The sequence below is a fragment of the Colius striatus genome, chromosome 4 (genome assembly GCF_028858725.1).
Source record: "Colius striatus isolate bColStr4 chromosome 4, bColStr4.1.hap1, whole genome shotgun sequence".
Lineage (NCBI taxonomy): Eukaryota > Metazoa > Chordata > Aves > Coliiformes > Coliidae > Colius > Colius striatus.
In genome coordinates, this window is record NC_084762.1 from 4,302,153 (window position 1) to 4,322,268 (window position 20,116).

The following is a 20,116-nucleotide window of genomic DNA, read 5'->3' on the forward strand; positions in this document are numbered from 1 at the left end:
GGAAGTAATATGACTAAAAGCTGCTCGTAATTAACCTGCAGCCTGTCTTCAGCATCATTGAGGCAGTGAATTGAGGTGGAGGGCTTTTATTTTAATCTTCACCTGCCGAATCCTTTGCTCACTGCTGCTTCAAGGAAAGGTGCATCATCATTTCTGCTCTGTGATGGACCCAGGTTTTGGGCTGTGGGGCATGGCTGTAAATACTTGCTTTCATCAGAGCTTTAGATTTAAAATTCAAACCCTTCAGATAATTTCCCATAAGCATTACAAGCCTCTCTTACCACAAAGTGCTGGTGGTGGATTCTTCCTATTCAACAGTTGTTTTCACTCCTACCACACAGCCAAGCCATTGAAAAAAATCTGTTCAGAATTTCTAACACTATTTTGTAGGTAACTGTACCAAAGTAATCCTGAGTGTTCTGGTGTATAGGCTTGAAGCTTGGCTGCTGGTTTTGGGTAGCAACTGTTTCATTTGCTGTGGTGTTGATTTTCCATAAGCTAGCTGAGGTGCTGAGCCACTGATACAAAAAACTACATGAAGGTGTTTGGAAGATGAAGTCTTCTAGTGGGTTGAAAAACATCCCTTGGGAACTAAATGGTTACAAAACTTTCCATAACAACTTCAGGGCAGTTTAAAATCCCTTGAGTAAAAACAGAGTCCTACCCCATGGGCGCCCAGAATTAACCCAGACGTTTGCCTGTGCCACTTCCCAAACATAGAAGCTTTCAGAGCTGGCAAAGGGCAATGTCCTGCCCCAGGCTTTGCAGGTAGAATGGAATTCATTCCCTGAACACTGTAACTGTGCTGTAGCCAACAGGGCCCTAGAGAGAGAGCTCAAGCTGCTCGCCCCTGCCCTTGCACTCACTTCTCCCCTGCATCAGCATAGCTTTTTGTTGGGTTACATAGGAAATGAGATCAAGGGAATCGATCCATCCAGATGACAGCTAGACAACCACGGAGCTGCAGTTCATATGGATCTACTCTCCTGTCTGACCACCTTACAGACACTTGAGTGGGTATGGGGAGGCAGACAAGAGCTGGCAGCTGCTAGTGGGGAAGAGGTTGAGGGGGCTGCTTGGCGTAGCCCTGCCAGCTTGTGGTGTTGGGCTGATCGAGTGATGGCTTCTGGGATTTTTGTGTCTTCAGGAAGAAAGCTTTGAAAGATGAAGGCTTCCCAGGCTCCTTGCATTTTTTAACTAGGCTATACTATGATCAGTCCATAGTACAGGGCCTCATGTGTCCTCATTAATCACTGGATGATTGGTATCACTGTGAATGCGATGCTCACTTGCATCTTACAGCATGTCAAAAATGCCACAGAAGCAAAGTGGCTAAACATACAGAAAGCTGGTAATATTAACTAGATTGATGTTCTGCATCTAACGAGGTGTAAGAATGGTGTTTGACTGCCTTCTCATGTTTCTCTGGGATCTCTGTCCTTAACTTTTCTTGAATATCCAAAACACATCTCTTGGCCCATAAGCCTGTGTTTCCTAATACATGCCTACGAGGGTGCTTTAGTTCATTGCACCGCTAAGTGTGGCAGGGGAACTGGTCACAAATGACATGGAGAAGGGCAGCATGCTCAGTGCCTTCTGTGCTTCAGTCTTCATTCTAAAACCAGCCTTCAGAAATCCCAGGCCCTGAGACCCAAGGGAAAGTAACAGAGAAGACTTATTCCTGGTAGAGGATCACCACGTTGGGGAGCAATTAAACAACTGCATGTTTAATCATACCCACCAGTATCATCATCAGGTTCCTGATGTTATTGTGAGGCCACTCTCGGTTATCTTTGAATGTCGTAGCAATTGGGGGAGGGATCTGAAGACTGGAAGGGAGCAAAATACTACTCCTCTTGTCAAGAAGGGCAAAGAAGAAAAAATGTCTGCACGTAACTTTTTCCTACTGTGAGCTTTCCTTATGCCAAACTTGATTGGTTTATAGTTTAGAATTTCTCTCATGTTTTCTGCAAATCCAGTGGCTCAGCGTAGACAGAATATGTTCCCAGCATCTCATTTCAGACTTGTCTTCTCTTCCTCAGTCCAAGAATGTTAAAGGCTTGTGTTCCTCTATGGTCAGAAAGTGGAAACAAAACAAAATCAAGGAAGCTTTGTTAATTTTGAAAACTTTACTGTCATAGGTCCCTAATCTCACACAGCTCCCTCTTGTCTTACAGGACTCGGAGGAGGAAGACAGTGAGCTGGAGGCCATCAATAAGAAGCTCACAAGTCCACAAAGTTTTCAGACTTTCCGGCCTTACGTACCCGAGGAGTTTGCTGACTTCAGTGTTTACAATGCTAGCCTGGAGAGCAGGGAATGGTTTTCTTCTAAATCAGACTTCCTGAGTTCACGTGTTCTTGAGAAAGAGGTATCCCGCAGCCCCACCACTAGCAGTATTACTAGTGGCTACTTTTCCCACAGTGCCTCTAACGCTACCCTGTCTGACATGCTTGTTCCCTGTAGTGATAGCACAGACCAGCTAGCCAGTCACACGAGGGAGCTGGACTCTAGTGAGCCCTCGGGATCATCTCTTGCACATGATGTAAGATCTTCCAACAAGGAATGTCGAGAGTCAGAGAAGGAGTTAGCGAGAGAAAAGTTACCCATGTTACCAGCAAAAGGAAACAGTGCCTTAGCAGAACAAGTACCACCCTCCCTACATGCCACTGACAGAGACTCTCAGCATTTACCCAGAGCTGCATCATTTTCAGCTTTAAGCTCCTCGGGTGGCAAAAACACCTGTCGTACCGTTAAGTTCTCGGCGTGCGAAGCGACGGTTGAGCACACGACGGACATCCTGGAAGATCACTCCTTCACAGAGTTCATGGGTGTCGAAGATGGGAAGGACTTTGACCATTCCACAGCTCCACAGGCGCGTTCCCTCGTGTCCTCTAACGGAGTGAGCTCCTCGGAGGAGCAGAGCCCGCGCGTGGGCCGGCTGAGCCCCCCGGCAGCAGCGGCCGACCGACACGAGAGTGCTGCGGAAAGCCCTTTGTGCTCTACACTGGTAAAAGAGACTTCAGACCGTGACACTTATCCCTGTACTTCTGTAGATGATTTTATTGGGAAGGACCACTTGGATGGTTCTGATTGTGAAGAAGGTGCTTCTGCAGATCAAGCCCACGTCGTGCCTAGCTGGGTGACCGTGGGGGAACAAGTCTGTGTTGGAAGTAACAAGATGGGCACGGTGAGATACATTGGAACGGTGGATTTTTCAGCTGGAATCTGGGTTGGAGTTGAACTAAATGTTCAGCTGGGTAAGACTAAGTGTGAGTTATCTCTGCAGCTAGCGTGATCTATTTTTAAAGTGACACTACAATCACATGCTGCTCAGTCTTGGGAAGTACTTGTGATTTCTTAAAGGCTTGGGACCTGTTTCAGGCATTTCTAGGCTTTCTGTCCTATTACAGGTTGATCTTAAAAGCCCTGTTCTCACTTTATGCACTAGAGTGCTGTTGCATGTTGTGGTAGTTGGTGTCGGTACCTACCCATCTATTTTTCTAGATCAGAAAAATTATCAAAACCTAAAATTGGCAGACTTATTAAAAATAAACATGGGTTTGTTGGCAGCGCTAACGATGCACATCACTTGCCAAATAGCTTTGCTGTCTGTAGCTTTCAGAGGTTTTTTTAATTATCTCTTTTTCCACTAGGAAAAGCTGAATTGGAATCACAGAATCACTTATAATGGGAGAGACCTTTAAGGTCATTGAGTCCAATCGTTAGACCAATGCTACCTTGTCCTTCCACTATTAAACCGTGTCCCTGAGTGCCTCAGCTCCACGGCTTTTGAGTATCTCCAGGGATGGGGACTCCACCACCTCCCTGGGCAGCCTGGGACAGGGCTTGACAACCTTTTGGTGATGGGATTTTTCCCAATCTCCAGTCTAAACCTCCCCTGGCACAACTTGAGGCCATTTCCTCTTGTCCTGTCGCTTGTTACCTGGGAGCAGAGACTGACCCCCACCTCACTACAACCTCCTGCCAGGAAGTTGCAAAAAATGAGGAGGTCTCCCCTCAGCCTCCTTTCTACAGGCTGAACACTTCCAGAGCCTTCAGCTGCTCTCCATCAGACTTATGTTGCAGTGCCTGGCTCTGCCCACGCTCCAGCCCCTCAGTGTCCCTCTGGTAGTGATGGACCCAAGACTGAACACAGCCCTCGAGCTGCAGCCTCACCAGGGCCCAGCACAGGGGGACAATCACTGTCCTGCTCCTGCTGGCCACTTGCCATTGGCCTAATCACAGAACACAGGTTTTCTTTAACCTCATTTCAGTGAGGTCAGAAATAGTTAATGCTCTGCAAGTGTTAAGAGACACCTGAAGAAATGCTTTCATGTATTTTAAAAAGGCGATGTGTTTAGTAGTGTGATAGGTACTAACAGTGATACTAGAAGTTTCTCTGGTAGCTAAGTTGGAAGCTTTGTATGAAATCTGTTTTGAGGGTAGCTTATTTTGTGAGATGAATAGCCAACAAAGTGTAGTGTTTTAGGAAATCATCTTTTTGGTCACAATCCCAGCCCTCCTTTTCAGGTTTTATCCTCACTAGTGTATGGTATGCTTCTGGCTTCATCACTCAGCACTAGAAATATTGACTGTTTGAGATAAGCCAAGGTATTGACACTTCAGTGCTGTAATAGTAGGTGCTAAGGAAGGTACCAGCATTTAATTCTGTGCTTCTCTTTTCCCTGAAGGGAAGCATGATGGAACTGTAAAAGGCAGAGAGTACTTCCAGTGCAAACCACGCCACGGTGTCTTTGTTCGTCCCGGGCGCCTCAGCAAAGCACCAGCTTCCACAAGGAAATGCAGCAGCAGCACTTCACGGTCTCGAGCATCTTCCACTTCAGAGAAACGGAGGAGTTCTGTGCTTCAAGGCTCATCGTCCACCCCTAAAACAGGAGGAGAAGTCCTCTGCCATTCAGGAGATGCAGCGGCTTCTGCGTTTTCCAGGAAGCAAGAAAACAGGAAATCTTGGATTAACTGAACCGCAGTATTTTTGCACTTACTACACGCATCACCGTGTAGAGAACTTGACGGATTTTTGAAGCTATTGTACATTTTTATCTGTCCATGTGGAATGTGGTATTCTCTAGAGTCCTTGACTTCTCTAATTTTTTTATAAATAATATATATATTATATATATATATATGAATGTGTATCTATAGTTTATCTGCCAGTGGGCAGATACGGCTGCACACTAAAATACAGTTAAAGCTGATCTGTAGATAACTGAGGTACTGGACTATTTGTTACACAACAACGAGGGAGATATATTTTAAACAACAACAAAAATATTTTATTGTGGAAAAAAACAGGATGTAAATCCATGTTTGGGGGAGGGGGGGAAAAAAAAAGCTACGGTTTGCTGTTCTTAATTACCAAAGAACTTGTTTTTAACTGACACATTTGCTGTTTATATCTTTCTATGGTAAATGTTTTAACCGATAACTTGGTGCCATGTTTCTTTTAGTCACTGGGCACCGTGCAGCCTTATGTTCTGTGTTTAAGCACACTGAAATATCCAACTGCTTCGTATTTTTTGTCTTCCTTAGAGGCCTGCCACTGTGCTGACTTGGCATTGGGTTGAAATAACTGACAGTGCCTGAAGCTATACGTCTGGCATTTCTTATGTTAACAGGAGCCAGGCGGGCAGTTTGACTGCAGAAACAGTATTACTGCGAGGGTGTGAGAGGACAACAGTTGGGGGTTGGGTTTTTTTGGGTGTTGGGGAGTGGGGGAAGTGGGGGAAACAAAGAAGCAGTAAATGGATCACGACTGCAAACTTTGCACTTGTTACTTGCTGGTTATTATCAAGATGAACTAGAACCTGCTAAGGTAATTTTAATCTGTAAAGTTTATTTTAATAATGGGAATGATGGAGGGATTTATGTCCTGTGCTCATGAATTCCGAAGAAGGTTGTTCCACATGTAGATACTGTAGATGCCTGTACAAGCGTTCTCGGTATTTGTAAAGTAACATGGTAAAAAATGAGTGAAGTGAATGGCTTGCTGTATCTGTTCTTTGTTTCTTAGCAAGTGAATGATTGAGATACCTGGGACCTTACTGAAAAGCTGCTGTTCTTTCTTTGATTGTTGTGTACAGTAAGCAGACACTCGTATTTTACTATTTACTGTAAAAACCCTGTAATTTATATACTGCCATACTGTATTTAATTGGTACAGACCTATTGTGTGTTAGAATACAGATTGTTTACTTGGGATTTAAAAGAAACAAAACTGTTTTGCTTGTATTTGGTTACAATCAGGGTTCATGGTCAAATAGTAAGCGGTTTCTGGCTGGTGCTGCTCAGAGGTGAAGTGCTTTGTGAAAACACTGGAGGACAATGTGATGGGAGTGGAAGTCAGGATGGTATTAACTTGCTTTAACACCGCCTGCTGTGTGCAGCCCCTGTGGATACAGGTCCCTCACCTCCCCTTTCATCGGAGGCAGAGCGAAGCTGGGGAACTGCTGCCAGGATGTGGCCTTATGTGGGCCAAGGTGAGACGGGACAAGTTCCTGGAACACAGACGTGATGGATTCATAGCTGGATACGTAAATGAGCTGTGTCCAACAGCGTTGGCAGCTGGGAGGGTAATGTGTTGGGGGGCTGGCCATGAAAGGAAGGAGGCAGGAAGTTCAGTGGAGTTGCCCTTGACATAGCTTGCGACAAGAGTTTGGGGTGTTGATTTTGGTGAAATTAGTGTCTTTGCAGAACATTTGATGCTTCTAGTGTCTGTGTGAAGTTGCTGTCGCTGCTGGAGGAACTTACCATAACAGGAAAAAAGTGTGCTTTGTGCATATGTTTATTGTCAGGCACGGATGATTATAGAAAACTGATGTTATTTTCGGGGGTGAACGGGCTCTGGAAGTTAATTTCAGCTGTCACTTTAAAAGGTTTTAGAAAGCACTCGTGTTTGTATAAGCAGTCTTGTCTATGGCCAGCACCAACCACTGTGAAAGGTAAGGTGGCCCTTATGGCAAAAACTGAGCATTTACACCAGGTTCACAGATACTGACTGTTGGGAATACTGAATACAAGACTGCTTAAGAAACACGGGGCTACTTTTGCTTCTGGATGTACACACAATCCATTCACGCCAAGGAACCATGCGCTCCCCTCAGCTCCCTCACTCCCCATGCCCTGTTCCTAGGGGCTTTCCAGCCAGGAGCGGAAAAAATACCCCACACTTCATAAAAACCGGGATTAAACGGGGGAAGGCGGAGCCGAGGGAAGCTCGGCCCCCGCTGCTAAGCCCTGGGGGTGGGACGTGCGGCCTTGCACGCGTTTCCCCCCCCCTCCTTCCCCTCAGCGCCGCGCAGCCGCCGTTTCCCGCCGCTGAGGTGAGTTGCCGCCGGCGGGCCGCAAGCCCCTGAGGGCCGTGAGCCGGGTGGGAGGACGGAGACGCGCTGAGGGGGGAGGCGGCGGCGACCGCCGCCGCCTCCCCCCTCAGCGCGTCTCCGTCCTCCCACCCGGCTCCTGTTCGCCCTTTCGCAGGCGACCAGCCGCACGTAGGCTTTGCTGCCGGCTGGCATTTGGCTGTGGCAGCTTCCCCCCCCCCGCCCCACTCCAAGCGAAGCGTTTTGTGTTACGGGGTGCGGGTTTTGTTTTCCTCCCAAGGTAAAAGGGATGCTGATGAGCCTGTTTCAATTCACCGTTAGAAGGTCAGTTTCCAGAGGTTTTTGTGGATTTAAGGCGGCTGCTTCGAAGGCGAGGGAGATCCGCTCGGGAATGGCTCGTCCCAGTTCAAGTAAGACGTTTGTTTGTTGCCTTTAGCACGGGTTTTTAAGCTAGGCTTGAAGTTCCGTAGAGTGTTTTGAGTAAGAAGGGACCGTAAATATCCGATCCCCATGGGCAGTGACACCAGACCAGGCTGCACCAAGCCCCATCCAGCCTACCCCCTGGACACTTCTCACCACCCTCCCAGGGAAGAGCTTCTTCCTCACCTCCAGTCTCAGTCTCCTCTCAGTGTGGAGACATTACCCCATGTCCCATCACTGTCGCTATAAAATGTTCCTTAGCTCTTTTGTTGGCTGCTTTAAGGACTGGAAAGCTGCTCTGAGGTATCCCCAGAGCCTTCTCCAGGCTGATCAACCCCAACTCTCTCAGCCTGTCCTCACAGGAGAGGTGCTGCAGCCCTCTCATCATCGTTGTGATCTCTGGACTCTCCTAACAGCTACCTGTCTAAAATGTTTAGATGAGTATGAAGTAGTTGGTTGGTTTTTGTTGTATATTTTTCCCAACCACTAAAATTTTTCATCTCTCTGTGTGTTCTATATAGCTCTAAATACCCTTGCACAGTTGCAACCAGTACAATGGCCTGATTATATGTTTTTCTTACTTATAATTTATGCACATGCTATTTAATTCCATTTCCTATTCATAATCCTACTGCATAATAAAACTGACTTCTCATTCTTTGTACAAGAGTTACGGAGAGCCTCAAGCATTTGTAACCACTCAGGAGCCAAGGTATTGGGTAACTCCAGGAGCCCTGTTTGTTCCAGTAGTGGTAAATGGCCTCTTTTTGTTTGTTTGGGGCTTTTTTGGTTTTTGTTTTTTCAGGATGAGCCTTAACTTGAAAACTGCACACAGAACTTCAGGGGTGTAATAGTCAAACCCCTGGCAGCTGGGTAGCCAAGGTGCACTTGGCTTTTTCTATTGTCGTGAGCATCAGCGTTTGGCTGCTGTCAGAGGCTGGAAACCAGACAAGGAGGACTTTTGCCCTGATCTTGACACATTCAAGTGCTTGTGAGATTTGGTTTACAACACTAGATGATGTGTTCTCTGCCCAGTTGCACAGCTCTTGTGCTGTGAGTTTTAGGACTAATGACTATCTCTCCTTATAAAAACTTACCTGCCTTTGGCTTAAAAAAAACCAGACCCACAAGGTAAGCTGTGACAATTAGAGTTGTCATGAGCAGCTGAAATTTCAGCTAGTGACCTGTCACTAGTGGCATGCTGTAGGACTCGGTACTGGGGCCAGTATTGTTAACATCTTCAGTAATGACACTGGGTGATGGGGAAGAGTGTAGTCTCAGCAAGCTTGCAGAGGACACAAAGCTGGAAGAAGTGGCTGGTATGCCCCAGGGTTGTGCTGCTGAAAATACAACCACAAGTGCCTGAGAAGGAACTGCATCTTCCTAAATTAACTTCATTTTTGAAGATGGCACTTTGTAATTAGTTTTTTCACCTCGGGCTCTTACTTTCCAGTTAGGAAGAAGCTCTTCATGGGTGGTGGTTACAACAGTTATGAGGTAGCAACTAGTGTGAGGTCTTGGTTTGAGGCTCTGTCTTTCAAATACCAAGTATTTTCAGTGTTTAGAGCATGTTGCCCTACTGAGACTGGAATCACAGAGAATACAGAAATTAAGCAGCATTTGGAATGAAAGTCAGTTCCATGGGTGTTTCTGGGTAGGTAAGTTTGCCAGCACTGTGTGTAGGGTGTGTTGTCTGGAAGTCCAGGCGCTGGAGCAGCTGTTTGGTTCTCCTGCCCACGCACAGGTATGGCTGACTTTCGGGAGGTGTTTGCCAAAGCGAAGCACATAGCCATCATCACGGGAGCTGGCGTCAGCGCTGAGAGCGGAGTCCCGACCTTCAGGGGGGCTGGAGGCTTGTGGAGAAAGTGGCAAGCCCAGGTACGTACCGGTGGGATGCCTCCCTGCAGCTAGGGGAGGGGGGAAGGCTCCAAAGGTCTGCCTTAAAGGGGGTGGAAGTGTTCCCACAGTAGTGGCTCTGTGCAGCTGCAACTTCTCTGTCATTTGGTTTATCAGCTGAGGAAAACAATATGCTGTCCTTGTCTTCTTGCAGCCTCACAGCTTAGCTGTTGGCTCATCCTTTGGCACCCTCACCCTTTTGCTGCCTCACAGGGCTTCTCCTGTTTTAAACTATTCAAAACAACAAAGGACAGAACCAATGGTACTCATCAGTTGTTTTCTTTTAACCTTGGTTTCTCATAATACTCTTGATCGCTTTTTTGTCTGGGGCTACGGTTTCCCACAGTCTTTAGCTTTCCCATGAGGTCTTCCTCTTACTGGTGTGATCTTGCCAGTGTTGGGAGCCACTGGGGTGGGAGAGGAGGTGGAAGCAGCTGCTGGGGTTGGAGTGGTGCAGCAGCGAGCAGCAGAGGCTGAGTGTGATCTTGCACGGTGCTGCTGATGTTTCAAGTAACCCCTAAGTCATCAGGAACTGCTCCCCCAACCCCTGTGACGGCCTTTGCTTTCTTTATGGTGTTTAATGACAGCATTCATGAAAGGTAAAAGCCAAAAAGGGGTCAGAAAGAGGAATTTTTTCAAGGTGGTTTGAATCCAAAGATTGCTTTTCTTTCAACAACTATCAGTTCCAATAAAGCAGGGGTGTGTATAAATGCCTGGTCCTTCTGCAGCCAGAAGCTTGCAGTTTTATATCGATATATCAGTAAAATTGTGCATTGAAGCATGACACTGAGGTCCTCTTCAGTCTGGCAGGAGGGTTGGACTAGATGATCTTTCGAGGTCCCTTCCACCCCTTCTGTGAGGCAAAATGAGTGTGAAAATCAGAGCTTAGATTTTACTGGCACGTAAAAGACAAGCCGTTAGGCTCTGGTTTTGGCAATGGCTGTCATTTGGCTTATGTTACACTTTAAAGCAGAAAAGGCAATATATCCACACAAGGCTGTTTTATGGCTGCTGTGGAAGCTGAAATATCTTCCTTTGTGCTGTGCTAAACTCCTGACAGTTTGGTGTGGCAGCAGAGAATGAGGTCTGAGCATTCACTGTAAAGCCTCATGGCACACTGTGGATGTCTCTTTGTTATGTGATAAGATAGTTGGACATGTCATCCTTGCAGGGGCTATATGAATCACAGAATCTCAAGGGCTGAAAGGGACCTTGAAAGCCCATCCAGTGCAACTCCTCTGCCAGAGCAGGAACACCTAGAGTAGGTCACACTGGAACTCGTCCAGCTGGGTTTGAATGTCTCCAGAGAAGGAGCCTCCACAGCCCATCTGGGCAGCCCCTGCCAGGGCTCCCTCACCTCAACAGGGAACAAGTTTTTCCCTGTATTTCTTTGGAACCTCTTCTGTTGCAGCTTGTGCCTGTTGCCCCTTGTCCTATCACTGCCCATCACTGAGAACAGCCTGGCTCCATCCTCCTCACACCCACCCTTGATGTGTTTGTAAACATTAAATCATCTGCTGCTGATGATCACGTTAACGCTGGTGGCAGGATAAATGGCAGGTTTCATCTGGGCTGGGGAATTTCCTTCCCTTTTGTTGGCAGAGGGGCTTGTTCTGTCTTTCCCAGGAGCTGGCCACTCCGGAGGCCTTCGCCCGAAACCCCTCTCGCGTGTGGGAGTTCTACCACTACCGCCGGGAGGTGATGCTGAGCAAACAGCCCAACCCAGCGCACGTCGCCATCGCCGAGTGCGAGCGGCGCCTGAGCAAGCAAGGGAGGAGCGTGGTGGTCATCACCCAGAACATTGATGAGCTGCACAGAAAGGCAGGCACAAAGCACCTCATAGAAATCCACGGTAAGGAGCAGTTTCCCTCTCTGCCACGGGCTTGGGGAGAGGGCAAAGAGAGAGCAGAAGGACTGGGAGTAAATAAATTTGTCTTCAAAGTAACTTGTGTGAAGTTATTTACAGTGTGGCCCTGCTCTCTTTTGGAAGCTCTTTTGGGTACTCCATAGCCTCTCTTTATTTCTGATCTTTCCTTTCTAATGGGTTCAGAGTGTACACAGGAACTGCCTCTCCCTTCTGTTCCCTCGGTTTTGCTTCAGATCCACTTGAACACGTGCTAACAGTGACATTTGGCTGATTTTGCTTACAAAAGGGTAAGAGAATGTAGGAGGCCTGCTGCTGCTGCAGGGCACTGGTGGTGCCACAGCAGGACTGCCATCAGTAAAATGTGCATTGGCAAGACTGGTCTCACCCTGATGCTTTCCCTCTGTCCTGTCATTCAAAGACCCATCCTTGGCTACACGAGGAAGAAGAGGCTGGAAAGGGATGTCGTTCCCTTCCCTTTCCTTTCTCTCCTAGGCCCAGCAGCACTCCCTCTCTCTTCCCTGCAGTTAGTGGCATCTCTGACTCCCACAAAGTGCCAGAGGAGCACAACGTGGGTGCAGTGTGTGAGGCTCCATGTGGCTTTGGGATCTGAGGAATTACACAGGTGTGGGGAGAAGGAAGGTGGGGAGGCCCTTCTCCATCCTTTGCCCCTGCTCCTCTTTGCTCCTGCTACAGAGTGGAAGCCTCCCAGCACAAAGTCCCACCCTTGGGCCTCCAGCAGTTTTCAACTTCAGGATCAGGAAAGGCTGAAATGGTATTTCCCACTGCAACCCCACAGGAAACTTTCACAGTTGGGTTTTTTTTTGCAGTTGTGGATCCAAGGACATAAAGTCTTGGGTATTAGTTTCATAGAATCACAGAATGGTAGGTGTTGGAAGGGACCTTTAGAGATCATCCAGTCCAAAACCCTGCCAAAGCAGGTCCCATCTAGATCAGGTCACACAGGAACATGTCCAGGCGAGTCTTGAAGACCTCCAGGGAAGGAGACTCCACAACCAACCTCTCTGGGCAGCTGTTTAATGTTGCTTATTCTTTACAAAAGAGACAATTTAATACTTGGTAATGTTACACATCTCTACAGCATGTTATTAGCGCTCCAGTAGCTGGGAAGTTGGGCATAAAGCAAGGTAAAGACTTCACAGCCAAGGGAAGGCTGTCAGGGTTCAGGGTGATGGCTTGCTTGTACAGCCATGCCCCACAGCAAGCGCTTGATCCCCTGATGTTCTCTCTTTGTGTGTTTCAGGTAGCTTGTTTAAAACTCGGTGCACCAACTGCGGGAACATCGCTGCAAATTACAAGAGTCCGATATGCCCCGCGCTGGCCGGGAAAGGGTAAGGCATCTGCCCCGTCAGCTCGGGGCTTAATGCTTCCTCTGCTGTGTTCTTCTGAAAAGGGACCATTTTAAGAGTGTACAGGAGTTTCAGCCAACCACTCCATTTTCCTTTAGTAGTATTTAATGCTTAAATCACAGAACCACAAAGTTGTTTCATCTGGAAAAGACCTTTAAGCTCATTGAGCCCAACTGTTCTCCCAACACTGCCACAGCCACCACTAACCCATGTCCCTCAGCACCACAGCTGTGTGGCTTTGGGATCCCTCCCAGGATGGGGACTCCCCCATGGCCCTGGGCAGCCTGAGACAGGGCTTGACAGCCCTTTTAGGGGCTCACTGCTCTGGTCCTGCTGGTCACACCATTTCTGACACAGGTCAGGATGCCTCTGGCCTTCTTGGCCACCTGGGCACACAGCTGGTTCATGTCCAGCCAGCTTGGATCGTTCTGCATGTCTTGAGCACCTAGTAGCTTTTGTTCTTCAACCCATCATTAGGATTCTCATGATCACAGGGCTCAAAACACAGATGTGTGAAACAATCAGGAGAGAAGCATCAGGATTTCTGCACCTGAAGAAGTTCAGTCTCTTTGTTCTAGTCATCCTCACTCTCTATTAAAAGACCCCGGGGAGGGAGGAGACAGGACAGGCATATGCTCATGGATTTTTAGGGTGGTTGTTTTTCCCCATTTGCATTTCACCAGATCTTTTGATAGCTACAGAAATATTTATTGTGCCTTCCACAGACTTTGACCAGCTTCTGTCCGTTGCTTTTCTCTGGAGTAATGCCTGGAGAAATGCCTGTGGTATTTTAGGGCTGCAGTAGGTGTTGAAGCTGGCAGAAGTTGCAAAGATTCCTTGATTGAGGAGCATGCTTTAGAGAACACAAAGGGGGTTTTACTAATGTCTAAAGTGATTGAAAACATTTCCATTTTGTAACCTCAGAGCTCCAGATCCTGACACAGAAGAGGCCACAATTCCAGTGGAAGACCTTCCTCAGTACGTACAGACCGCTTCGGGTTTTGCTGTTCCCTCTTCACGCTCTGTGCATCTCAAAGCCTTACATTACTGCTCAGGTGGCTTTGGAAGGACACAGGGACATTCTGCAGGAGCAGAAGGTGTGGGACAGCACAGCCCCAGAGAAGAGAATGTGAAGTCAGAGGGGACAGCAGGAGTGTGCACTAGAAGCTTACTGTGATGCCAAAGGGATGGCATGTTTGTGTTAGTTGAGTGTCAAGCTGCAATGTGCCTGAATTTGTAGTAAGTGGGGTAGCAGAGTGAGAAACTAAGAGCTACACAGTAAACCTTTGGTTACTTTGCAGGTGCTGCTCACTGTTAGTCAGCTTGCAGCACTATGTGGGGTAGGGCCACCAGACCAAGGTGCTTTCTGTAACAGCTGAAGCTTTCCCTGAACTAGTTGCAGATGATTTGTCATGTGGTTCCTAAGGAAAAAGGGCTAACAGGATGCTGCTTCCAGTGTGCTGTGGGGAGGGCTGTGAAGGAGAAGGGCAGAGGAGATGTGCCTGAGTGAGAACGAGAGCTGCTTTGCTGCTGGAACTGTCCTTGGCAGTGGTGTGAGCACAGTCCCTTTGTGATCTTTAAACAGGTGTGAGGAGGACGGCTGCAACGGGCTCCTCCGGCCCCACGTCGTGTGGTTTGGGGAAGCCCTGGATCCCAACGTGCTCACAGAGGTTGAGAAGGAGCTTGACATTTGTGACCTTTGCTTGGTGGTGAGTGACACTTGTGTTCTGTAGCCCCCCTCACTGCACAGCCACGCTGTAAAGAGATGCATCTGTGCTTCCCCGAGGGAACTAAAAGCCCCTGAGGGACTCTGGTGTCAAACATAAAGCTTTTTTGAAAAGGCCCATGTAGTGCTGAGAAGTTCAGAGGCTTGGCATGTGTTTGTCTTGCCTGGCTGACATCTGCAGTCTACAGTTAGTCTATGCAGATGTAGTGGTTTTGCACCGCCAGTGTCCTGAGAAGGGTTCTTAGCTCATGGGTTGGGTTGGCTTTGTCTGTTTGGCTCCTGGCCTGCTCCACTGTTGCTTTTTGTCGCCGTCCCTGCAGGTTGGCACCTCCTCCGTGGTGTACCCCGCCGCTATGTTTGCCCCTCAGGTATCTGCCAGAGGAGTGCCAGTTGCAGAGTTCAACATGGAAACTACTCCTGCTACCAACAGATTCAGGTAAAGCTGTTCAGTTTTAAACTGGTGACCCCTAGTCCCCTCCCCTCTTCTCTTTTGCACGGGGCTGCTACAATGCCTGCAATCTTTCACGCAAACATCATCTAGTCTCCTCCCCCAATGCTTAAGAAGCGTTTTGTTCTAATAAGTAATAAGAAAAGACCTGCTTTGGCAGGGGAGGTCTAGATGATCTCTAAAGGTCCCTTCCAACCCCTACCACTCTGTGATTCCAAGATGATCGTTTGTGGGTGGAATTAACAGACGCTGAAGACAGGACTGTCCTCATCGAAGTGTGACGCTGAAGTCTGTCCTTGGGTCTCAAAGCCGGAGCGGCACCGAGACCCACGGTACCGCCCGGCCCCTCACCGCGTTGCTTCCTTACAGGTTTCACTTCCAGGGCCCCTGCGGGACCACTCTGCCGCCGGCGCTGGCCCGACACCACACCGAGATCATCTCCTGAGCACCTGCGTGCCGGCGCCGGGATGTGCGTGCGTGTGTGTGTGTGTGTGTGTGTGCAGATGCGAGGCGGCGCGTCTGTGTGTGCGTGCGTGTGTCCCCGTGTCCCCCCGCAATAAACATGCTGCTGGCGCCCGGCTCCGTCTGTCTGCGTCTGTGCGGGGGGAGGCGGCCAGCACCGGGCGGTCACGCCGGGCCCGGGGCGGTGTGCGGCGGAAAGCGGGTGTCCTTCCGGGTCGGGAGGCGGGACGTGGCGGGCCCATGGCGCGGCGGCGGCAGCGTGTGGCCGCGGCGCTCGGGACGCCCGTCTCCTCCTCGGAGGATGAGGATGAGGCGGCCCCGGAGGAGGTGGCGTTCGGCGTGGCGAAGGAGGCGGCCGAGACCGAGCGGAAGCTCGCGGGAGAGGCGGCCCGCAGGTACGGACATTCCCCCCCCCAGCCGCTTCCCTCGGAGCGCGTCCGGGCGTCCGCACACATCCCCCTCCCGCGCCCCGGGGCCGCGCTGACCGCGCCTCCTCCCCGCAGGCACCGGGAGCTGCTGAAGGAGAAGCGGCGGCGGCGCCAGGAGCTCTTCACGGAGCAGAAGGTACGGCCACTGCCCCCGCCGCGCCGCTGACTCCCCTCTCACTGCCCGCTGACTGCCCTCTCGCTGCCCGCTGACTCCCCTCTCACTGCCCTCTCACTCCCCTCTCACTGCCCTCTCACTCCCCTCTCGCTGCCCGCTGACTGCCCTCTCGCTGCCCGCTGACTGCCCTCTCGCTGCCCGCTGACTCCCCTCTCACTGCCCGCTGACTCCCCTCTCACTGCCCTCTCACTCCCCTCTCGCTGCCCGCTGACTCCCCTCTCACTGCCTGCTGACTCCCCTCTCACTGCCCGCTGACTCCCCTCTCACTGCCCTCTCACTCCCCTCTCGCTGCCCGCTGACTCCCCTCTCACTGCCTGCTGACTCCCCTCTCACTGCCCTCTCACTGCCCACTGACTCCCCTCTCACTCCCCTCTCACTCCCCTCTGACGCCCCTCTCACTCCCCTCTCGCTGCCCTCTGACTCCCCTCTCCCTGCCCGCCGACTCCCTGCTGACTCCCCTCTCACTCCCCACTGACTCCCCACTGGCTCCCCGCTGACTCCCCTGTCGCTCCCCTCTGGCAGAAACGGAAGCTGCTCCCCGAGGCGGTGCTGCAGGAGCTGGCGGCCGCGCCCCCCGCACGGTGAGGGGGCCATGGGGGCGGGCGGAGGTGGGGGGTGTCGGTGAGAAGCGGCTGCCGCGGACAGTCCCTCACTGCACAGCGATCAGCAGCTTTGGAGCCAGCGAAGGCAGCGCGCACCGGAGAGTAACGCATTGCCTTCTCCTTACCCCCAGAGCCGACGGGCAGGCAGCCGCAGCTAAGCCAGGTAGGCAGAGCTCTTCTCCAGACCCCGCGTTTCACTTCTGTCTCTGCTGTAGACACCTGTGGGAAGGCTGAAACTGGAACGGGTGGGACGGGTCGTCTGGCAGTTGCCAAGGGAAGATATCTGAGGGGAAAAAGAAATCTGAAGTTGCTGTTAATCAGATTCCTGCACCTCTTCCAAAAGTTGTTTGCTGGACACTGATCTCAGTTAAACCAAGCTGAGCTGTTCAAGGAAATGATGGGTTGGTGTTATAGAAAAGCAAAGAGGGCATTTGCTTAAGTGATAAAGGCTGTTCATGGATGGAGTTGTTAATTTCCTTGATACCTGTTGTACTAAGAGAACGGGAGAAGTGCCTGAGGACTGGAGGAAAGCAAATGTCACTCCAGTCCTCAGAAAGGCTAGGAAGGAGGAGCTGGGTAACTACCACCCAGTCAGCCTCACCTCCATCCCTGGAAAGGTGATGGAAGGACTTATCCTGGGTGCTGTCTCCAGGCATTTAAAGGACAAGAGGGTCCTTGGGAGCAGTCAACATGGCTTTACCAAGGGGAAGTCATGTTTGACCAACCTGATGGCCTTTTATGAAGGTGCAGCCAGCCGGACTGATGGTGGTAGTGCTGTGGATGTGGTTTATCTGGATTTCAGTAAAGCATTTGACACTGTCCCACAGTATCGTGGCAGCAAAACTGAGACAGTGTGGGCTGGATGATCAGGTAGTGTGGTGGATTGTGAACTGGTTGAAGGGAAAAAGGTAGAGTTGTGATCAATGTGGCAGGGTCTAGTTGGAAGCCTGTATCTAGTGGAGTCCCTCAGGGGTCGGTGCTGGGACTGGTACTGTTCCATTTATTCATTCAAAGAAACACAAGGAAAAACTTCTTCAGTGTGAGTGTGATGAAGCACTGGCAGGGGCTGCCCAGAGGGGCTGTGGAGTCTCCTTCTCTGGGGACATTCCTGTGAGTTCCCGTGTGACCTGCTCTAGGTGTCCTGCTCTGGCAGGGGGGTTGCACTGGATGGGCTTTGAGGTCCCTTCCTGTAATTCTGTGACTTAATAGAATCTGGAAAGAATTAGGTAACTTTTTCACATTCTGAGCTGGAAAATCAAGGCTTTAGAGCATTCATGGCTGCTCTTTTGTAGCCCTCTTCAGCTGGACTTTGAAGGACTACAAAAAAAGTGTGTTTTTAGCATTTCTCTCATCTCTGCCTTATGTAGTCGTATAGCTGGGTTACCTTGGATAATTCTGTAGCTGGCTTTTGGATAATTCTGTAGCTGGATGCTGTAACTGCTACTTTTATTATTATTGTTTTAAAACAATCTGTTGCCATAAACAAGAAGAGGGCTCAGTCTCCACAGCACTTCTGTAGGGGCTGGCCCCCCCTTTGCCTGTTCCTCACGGCTGTTGTGTTAATGAATTAATGTCCTGTGATGAATCTCCTTGTGTCACTGATGCCAAGGAAGGGGAAAACTGACTGAGTGGTACCCTGAGTGTCTCCTGGGGCGGGTTGTTGACTTCCCTGTCGCTGCCCTTCTGTGAGGGATCTCCCTAGTGCCCAAGGCTTGTTGGAGTTAACCCAAGCCACCTTCTTTTTCACAGCCTGCTCGTGTTGTTGCTGTTGCTCTGTCATTTACAATTAGTTACTGATTCATAACGTTAGAGGAGTTGTGGGGCTTTGTTTGTTCTCTCCCCAATTTCCTTCAGGTAAAGGCTGTGGAGCTGGGGCTGTGAAGCAGAAACAGGGCTCAGCCCAGAGGCTGGTGAAGAAGGACAAGGGCAGAAAGGGCAGCAGGTAGGTCCCATGTAACTGGGCACACTGTTGTGGGCCTGACTGGTGAGTCCCCAATTCCTGCAGCTCAGCTTTTCCCTTTTCCTGCCCTTTCTTCGTCACTCATGTCCCCACAGGGGCGCTGTGCTGGCTCTGGTAGCACCAGCTCAGGCCGCCAGGCAGCTGCTGGGAGCACGCAGCGCCCTGTGATGACGGCTCCAGAGCTTTGGGCCCATGGTTTGGCTTTCACTGCTGCTCCAAAGCTCGGCTGAGCATCGGCACCCAGCACCCGCCGCTGCCAGCAGCAGCGCTGACCCCTGGGGCCTGTGCCTGCATCACAGGCCTGTCCCTCTCTCTCTCTTTAACCAGGGCCAAAGGGAACTACGCTGCAGTGCGCTTAAAGGACCAGAATGTAACAGCCCTCCACCAACAGCTGGCCAAGGACTTCTTAAACACACAGCTCTACGGCCCAGACACCAACCGGGTGCAGGGTAAGCATTTTGCCCTGGCAGGGGCTGCATCTAAAGCTTCACCCAGGCCACTTGAGTCATTCATGCTTCTCTATCTCCCGTTTCAGCAAATGATTTTTTTTCCCTTGAAAACAAGAAAAACCCAGTTAAAAAAGCTGCAGTTCAGTTTGTGGACAAATCGTGGGGTGAGTGTGAAAAGCCCAAGACGGCATCACTTTACATTCCATTCCTTTTATGCATCACTGCTCCAAGTACACTTATTATCCCTAAGAAACAACAAAAAACAAGAGGCTGGATGGTGCCTTCTAACTGAAAGCCCTGGAGAAGAGGGGTGCAAGGGAGGAGGTTGAGATAGAACTTGAAAAACAACTACCTCATGTTTGGTACCTTGTGAAACAGCATCTGGGCTTGCAGCCCTGTTTCATGGGCGCAATAAATAGTAACTTGTTTTGCACTACAGCCTCTGAGCTGTTCAAAGTTGTTTCAGCTCTGTGTAAAACTTAAAGCAGGGATGCTTTTCTTAGCTGGGCTAAGACAATGGCAACTGACAGCTTGCTTTTGTGTTTGATTTTTTTAAGGAGAAGAAAAAAAGGAAAGAGCAACGAGGTTTAAAAAGCGCTGGCTCTCAACACAGATGAAAACCTGCCTCTGAAGACGGGCTTTTTAGCAGAAGATGCTCTTAAGGACTTCTGGTGATTTAACCTCTCAACCCAATAAATGGTTTTTTTCCTTCTCTATCATTGCTGTGGTTTCAGCTCCAGCCCCCACAGGCACGAACCAGCCTGTGCCTGAACCCTCTTTCCTTTGGTCTCCTCCTTTCCCTGCAGCAGCTGTGCAAGCGGTGCTGCCTGTGTCAGCGTGGTGTGGGTTGCAAAGCTGCCCTGGGAGCACTTGGCCATTCCTCCTTTTCCTCACTGGTGCAAAGCCCTTATCTCACTGCCCCAATCAGCTCAGGTAGCAGCACACTCCTGTCCAGCCTCTCAGCATTATTGTCAAGGA

At 49.9% G+C, this 20,116-nt stretch overlaps 3 protein-coding genes across 10 annotated transcripts in view; all 3 read left to right on the top strand.

Annotated features, from left to right (window-relative positions):
- The window catches only part of KIF13A (kinesin family member 13A), a 95,143-nt gene extending 89,439 nt beyond the window's left edge, over positions 1–5,704 (top strand). For 5 of the 6 annotated variants that reach the window (XM_061994785.1, XM_061994780.1, XM_061994782.1 and 2 more), the window contains 2 exons: positions 2,178–3,258; positions 4,693–5,704. In XM_061994785.1, the coding sequence (XP_061850769.1) occupies positions 2,178–3,258; positions 4,693–4,982 (1,371 nt within the window). In that variant the 3' untranslated portion in view covers positions 4,983–5,704. Of the gene's footprint in view, positions 1–2,177; positions 3,259–4,692 lie in introns of those variants that run through there. The other variant, XM_061994784.1, reaches the window with a different exon arrangement.
- Positions 5,705–7,262: 1,558 nt separating this feature from the next.
- On the top strand, positions 7,263–15,641 carry SIRT5 (sirtuin 5). 3 transcript variants are annotated; one of them, XM_061995049.1, is made up of 10 exons: positions 7,263–7,341; positions 7,619–7,748; positions 8,427–8,510; positions 9,503–9,636; positions 11,281–11,506; positions 12,783–12,870; positions 13,813–13,866; positions 14,474–14,597; positions 14,935–15,050; positions 15,432–15,641. In XM_061995049.1, the coding sequence occupies exons 2-10, from the start codon at positions 7,628–7,630 to the stop codon at positions 15,505–15,507; spliced, it is 1,023 nt and encodes a 340-aa protein (XP_061851033.1). In that variant the 5' UTR covers positions 7,263–7,341; positions 7,619–7,627; the 3' UTR covers positions 15,508–15,641. The 3 variants fall into 3 exon arrangements, with proteins under 3 accessions (XP_061851033.1, XP_061851035.1, XP_061851036.1); XM_061995051.1 differs by lacking the exons at positions 7,263–7,341; positions 8,427–8,510 and having other exon boundaries at positions 7,469–7,748; XM_061995052.1 differs by lacking the exons at positions 7,263–7,341; positions 7,619–7,748 and having other exon boundaries at positions 8,448–8,470.
- Positions 15,642–15,744: 103 nt separating this feature from the next.
- Positions 15,745–19,854, top strand: NOL7 (nucleolar protein 7). Its single transcript, XM_061996106.1, has 8 exons — positions 15,745–15,919; positions 16,028–16,088; positions 16,650–16,708; positions 16,861–16,892; positions 18,584–18,671; positions 19,017–19,138; positions 19,225–19,302; positions 19,696–19,854. Exons 1-8 carry the CDS (start codon positions 15,765–15,767, stop codon positions 19,767–19,769), a joined length of 669 nt encoding a protein of 222 aa, XP_061852090.1. The 5' UTR covers positions 15,745–15,764; the 3' UTR covers positions 19,770–19,854.
- The last annotated feature ends 262 nt before the right edge of the window (positions 19,855–20,116 follow it).

Coding starts and splice junctions, on each gene's coding strand:
- NOL7 (XM_061996106.1), top strand. CDS start 15,765: ATGGCGCGGCGGCGGCAGCGTGTGGCCGCGGCGCTCGGGACGCCCGTC. Junction 16,089..16,649: donor AGCTCTTCACGGAGCAGAAG/GTACGGCCACTG, acceptor CCCCTCTGGCAG/AAACGGAAGCTGCTCCCCGA. Junction 16,709..16,860: donor GCGGCCGCGCCCCCCGCACG/GTGAGGGGGCCA, acceptor CCTTACCCCCAG/AGCCGACGGGCAGGCAGCCG.
- SIRT5 (XM_061995049.1), top strand. CDS start 7,628: ATGCTGATGAGCCTGTTTCAATTCACCGTTAGAAGGTCAGTTTCCAGA. Junction 8,511..9,502: donor CCCTGTTTGTTCCAGTAGTG/GTAAATGGCCTC, acceptor GCCCACGCACAG/GTATGGCTGACTTTCGGGAG. Junction 12,871..13,812: donor CCCGCGCTGGCCGGGAAAGG/GTAAGGCATCTG, acceptor TTGTAACCTCAG/AGCTCCAGATCCTGACACAG.